Consider the following 5671-nt stretch of genomic DNA (forward strand, 5'->3'; position numbering starts at 1 on the left):
AACCAGTTCAGCTTTGGAGCTCAATGCCTCATTCAGCACACCTGTAGAGGGGATCAGCAAACCTCTCCAAGTGCTCAAGCAGTACTGCAGCACATCCCTGGGATGCAGATGACTTTTGGTACGTGCTCAGGATTAAACCATTCTCCAACAAGTGGGAGAATGTGGAAAATACGAGTGGGTCACAGGGTAGGGCATGGCTGCCACAGCTCCTCAGAGCGGTGCCATGCAGTGGCAGTGGCACATCTCACAGGGACCATGCTTGCAGAACCAGTCCCCTCCCAGCTGATGCTCACCCCCCACCACAGCTTTGCTACTCTTCATCTACTCTACATCCATCTAATTGAAAACTCTGGTGGAAAAATTTGCTCTTTAGAGTCCAGTTTCTGCTTCCCACATTTACCGAGCCAAGAGCAGGGTAAGGGAGACAGGACAGTGTAAGCTCCAACTCAGGAGCAGCAGTTCTGACCTGAGGGCTTGGTGGGGCAGAGACATGACTGAAAACATCACTTTGTGGAAGCTGAGGACAGGAGTCACAAATCTGGGAAATGGTAACTGCACTTCAACAGGGCTTAAGCACTGGATAGCACAGGAAATGTGAAGATCATCCAGGATGCCTGTGCTCTCAGCACTTCAGCACTTTGAAGGGGAAAACAGTTCAACACCCAAAAGTGGTGTGAGCACAGAAGCCAAGGTGACACAGGAAAACATTTAACCACCTCCAATAGAGTGGGCATTGAAGAGTACCAGATGAGTCCCCTGTACTCCAAAACATCTCAAAAATATCAGCCTAAAGCAAGAGACTGCCCAAGTTTGACCCTGTGAGGAAAAACATGCTCCTATTCTCCCATGGTGCAAAACAGAAGAAAGGAAGACACTGAGCACTGACCCTTTACCCACAGAGAGCAACCCAGGATCCAGCTGAAATCCTGAGTGCTTCCTAGGGGCTTTGTCTCTTCATTTTAAGTGTTGGAAGAGTTGGAAGAGTAAATCCTTTGGAATCCTAAGCCATGTCCAAATGCTGTATATGAGACAGGAGATCAGGCTGGATGATAAAGTGGATCCTTCCGGAAGAAATTCACATGGATATGTTCATTTAAATACAGTACGTGCCTCCAAACTGATGGTCTGAGACCACTTTCCAAAAACCCAACAGCAAAAACAAAGAACTGTCCATAAGTGAAATACCTTCAATGATTCCCTCTGGAAAACTTTGAAAATAGGAGAAGATGGGCTTTACAATATTTGGTTAAACCCCCTCTGTTCTGCTGCCCTCAAGCAGAGATGTGTGCAGGAATCACTCACCTGCCAATCACTGCTGCTGGAACACTGCTGCAGAGGGCAGATTTTGCTACTGGAAATGTATTTTCTTTCCTTCTGGCTGGAGAGATGTCTTATATAAGATACTGGCAATGGCAGCTTTCCAGCTCACCTTTCTTCACCTCTTGAGAGCAATAGGGGTCACGTTTAGAGTCCCAGAATGGTTTGGATTGGAAGGAACTTTAAAGTTCATCTCGTTCCACCCCCTGCCATGGGCAGGGACACCTTCCACTGTCCCAGGCTGCTCCAAGCCCCGTCCAACCTGGCCTTGGACACTTCCAGGGATCCAGGGGCAGCCAAAGCTTCTCTGGGCACCCTGTGCCAGGGCCTCCCCACCCTCACAGGGAAGAATTTCTTCCTGATACCCAATCTAATATTGTATGATGCTGTCTCTGGGTAACTAATGACTGGGAAGCAAAGTCTTCCTGGTCCTGTGTAGCCTCCAGTGGATTTTCCCTCTCTAACAAATTACCCTTTTAATTCAGAGACAGTATCTGCCTTGTTTTTCACCAGGCCCCACACACCCAAGCACCACTGCTGGCTCAGCCCTTAGAGCGGGTGGGTGAAGGCATTTCATGGCCCGTGATTACAGGTCTTTATTCTCACCCTAATAAAAGGTGCAAGGGCAGATGCCAATGACTCCAATCTGGCACCATCACTTGTGGAGCCTCCTGCCCATAAACACAGGGGAGGGTTCAGTTTTGACCGCATGCTGTCCCACATTCAGAGCACAAAGGCGTTCTCACCTCCAGGCTGGCCGTTCCAAGAATTCCAGCAGCTCTCCGGCTTCCCTGCAGCCATGCACGGTCCCCGGGCTGGATGGTGGTGTGCTCCCAGCCCCGTGTTCCCATGGCATGGATAACATGAGCCCAGGTTTAAATTACACAGCAGGAAAGGGGTTAAAGTTTAAATAACTGTTTTGTATATGAATTAATGTATGTAGCTTTGAGCCAAAATATCTACCATTAATTTTTCCACCTATTTCAGGAGCAGTAAGATACACAAAGTAAAGTTTATTTTGGTACTTGGTATACTTCACTCTCATTAAAAATAAATTAATCAGCAAATTCCTACACAGCTCAGCCTTCTTTTATGTAAATACAAGCCAGCTGTAATGAATTACAAGGTGTTATTATCTCACACACACTGTATAATACTTCACACATAAGAGGTTTCTCTGCTTAGCTCAGCTTTCAACAAAAGCATCTTAAATAAACTGCAAGCAAGTTGTTTGGGCTGTAATGTTTTCACAGAGAAGGGATACACCTCACACAGAGAGAGGGGCTCTTTACATGACTCATTTTATAACAAGTTAAACTGAGGAAGCTCACCCTGGAAAAAAAAAACCAAAATGCCTTTTTTATACACAGAAGGCTCCCTAAAAGAAGATTTAAAAAAACCAAACCCACAAGGCAGTGTTTGGGAGCCTCTATGCTGCATCCCAGTGCTTTTTACAAGGGGAAGGGATGGCAAATATTCCCCAACACACACACTATGAAGAAAGCAACTTGAGAAGGAAGTACACTCACAGCCAGGCACAGTTACACTTTCACCAGACTAAGGAGTCAAAATAAAGGATTAAATTCACAAATTAAGGATTATCATCTTCTACTTTTGCTTAATACTTTTATTAGGAATAAATCCTGATTTTATAGGGCTTATTCTTATCAAAAGCACACATGGCACAGAAAACAAACACACTGCAATTTTACCCAGACTGACATTTATTATTGACTCGGATTTTGGACAGGAGAGAAATAAAAACTGTTTTTGTCACTGACCTGGAAACAGCCTGGTGAACCTTCCACCCACACAGAGCACCTTGGCCTCTGCTGGTCTCATCAGTGCAGCTCCTGCTCCCCTAATTACTGTGTTGGCATCATTTGCCTGCACAGCCATAGAACGTTGTCACTGGTGTTGAAGGATCTTGCTAAAAAGCCCTGGACCACTACTCTGGGGGATGGAGGATGGCAGAGTCCTGTCCCAGGGACACAAACAGGGATGTTCTTTTCATAAAGGAGTTCCTAGAGCACAATTCTACAAAGAATGTGGAAGTATCAGCAAGGCAGACTGAAACATCAAGTACTGAGGCAGCATTTAGTGACAGCCCAGCCACAATTGGGGCTTTAATCTCCCTAAGACAGCCAAAGTCACAGAGGATTGCTGGGGACTGTGCATTATTCTTTGCATTCTCTTATCCTTGTGCAACAAAGCAGAGAGTTCCTAAAAGGGATTTTCACAGAAAACCCTTCAGAATCTGTTAAAGCAATTCTTAACTCCACTAAAGCAAAGATGGACCATTCCATCTTGATATCAGGCATTTAAAATATATACTTAATATCTAAATATGCAAAGCTCAGATTTGCTTTCACAACCATTCAGGGAGCAGAGGACACCACTGTGTCTCTGAGTAGCAGCTCTTTAAATGAGGCAAGGGACAGAAATGTCTTCTTGAGAGAACTCTACATCATGGTGAATACCTGGTTTCCTAAAGGCAGAAGGCAGCTCTGTCCATTTGTCAGCAAGGGCCACTCAGGGCCATAAAAAGGACAGAGGTTCTTAAAACAACGAGCATTTATTTGTGGGTGAAGATTCAGGAGTACGGCTGTCCAGGAAGCTACTGAGGCACCACGGATGGGATAGCTAATGAAACATTTTCCTTCCAACAGCAGACTTTTCTTCCTGACCACACAGCCTCAGCCCAGTCCCCTTGCAGGCATGCTTCCCAAGCTGTTCTGACACGCAGATCTCAGAGTCCTTCGTCGTTGTAAACAGGGGACAGGGGCTTGAGGATGCTGCGGGCGTTGCTCTCCACCAGCGGCCGCCAGCTCACCTCGCCCGTGAGCAGCAGGTCCTCCCCGCTCAGCGCGTCCAGGTGCTGCACCTGCAAGCACAGCAAGTCACTGCCACGTGTCCCATCACCCAGGCAGCTCCTTCAGCAGCTACACAAACACCTTTCTTTCCAAAATGCAAGCACAACAGGGAGATTTCAGCCTACTCTGCCAGTTGTGTGAGGTAGACCTAAAAAGATCACTTCCGACTGCGAAGCGTCATGGAAAGGCCAGGATAAGGATCTGCAGATCCTCTGGAGTTACCTGCGTCACTGATGCCTTAGCTAATGCCTCCTCTGAGTTTGGCAACAGGGCAAAGAGGAGCCACGCAAAGCTGCCCTGAGTCATTTCATCCTCCTGGTGGTTACTGCAGGGGACACTGCCTGGACCAGCACCCCACGGAGAGCTCCCATCCTTCACACAAATGAGGCTTTAGCTACAGAAAAATGGCCTGATCAGCAGGGAACACCTGGGATTTATCACATAAAAGCACACGAGCTGGAAGAAGTGAACATGCAATGAATGCTCATCCTCACAACAGAAGAACTCCCAGAATGATTTGGGCTGGAAGGGACCTTAAAGCCCACGCAGTCCCACCCCCTGCCATGGGCAGGGACACCTTCCACTAGACCAGGCTGTTCCAAGCCCTGTCCAGCCTGGCCTTGAACACTTCCAGGGATCCAGGGGGCGGCACCACCCACTCTGGGCAGGACAGGGGGGGGCATCAAGGATCAGTCAAAGGCAAACCCACCACCATTAGCTCAGGAAGGCTGGGAGAGCTGACCAGGGCCACAGTACATGTTGTCCTGTCAGTAGGTTCTCCTCTGGCATCCACTAATAGCCATTGTTAAAGACAGGAACCACAAGAAACTGTGGGGACAACCTGGTACACAGTGTTATTGGAAACAAAGGATAATTCAACAAGGAGTTTCTCAACAGGGAAATGAATGCACCCACGGCCACAGAGGGTCACACTGGGAAGCCACCTAAGCACAATGTCCTGTTCCTGACAGTCACCACCAGCAGCTTCCCCAGGAGGAGTTAAACACAGCACACAATGCTCTTTTCCTTGTTCATTTTTCCTCCCTTGCAAAATCTGTTAATTCACAGATTTTGAGTCTGAAGTGGTTGTGGATTTAATAGCCCTGGCCAAACTTTTCTTCCATAAACTTTGCCAGTGGCTTTGGAACCCACGTGCAATTGCAGCACCCCAACCAACAGTGGCAATGTTCTGTCCCCACATTCCTGTGTCACTGAACACTCTTCCTTGCTCACCTTTCACATGCCTTTGGGATTTCCCAGAGCTGTCTCCCATTCTTTCTCCCTTTCTTTCTCAGGCAGGGGATTCTTCTCACTGCTAATAAAGGAGCTGTTTCACTGTCACCCTTAGTGCTCCTCTCTGAGCCTTCTTCAGTTAACATTTTATCTGTCCTGATGGTCAGCACCTGAACCAGACACATTATTCCAGCTCATGAGGGTACCGGGGATGTAAAGCTGGTACCACAGCACTATTTTATCCTTTA

General features: G+C 47.4%; 1 protein-coding gene across 1 annotated transcript in view; it reads right to left on the reverse strand.

Annotated features, from left to right (window-relative positions):
- Positions 1-2601: 2601 nt before the first annotated feature.
- Positions 2602-5671, reverse strand: part of LOC103619008 (ubiquinol-cytochrome-c reductase complex assembly factor 1) — a 43191-nt gene continuing 40121 nt past the window's right edge. Inside the window, exon 8 of the mRNA XM_017739039.1 lies at positions 2602-4201. Coding sequence (XP_017594528.1) covers positions 4067-4201 — 135 coding nt within the window. The 3' untranslated portion in view covers positions 2602-4066. The remainder of the gene's footprint in view (positions 4202-5671) is intronic.

Source organism: Corvus brachyrhynchos, unplaced genomic scaffold (genome assembly GCF_000691975.1).
Source record: "Corvus brachyrhynchos isolate BGI_N302 unplaced genomic scaffold, ASM69197v1 scaffold427, whole genome shotgun sequence".
Classification (NCBI taxonomy): domain Eukaryota; kingdom Metazoa; phylum Chordata; class Aves; order Passeriformes; family Corvidae; genus Corvus; species Corvus brachyrhynchos.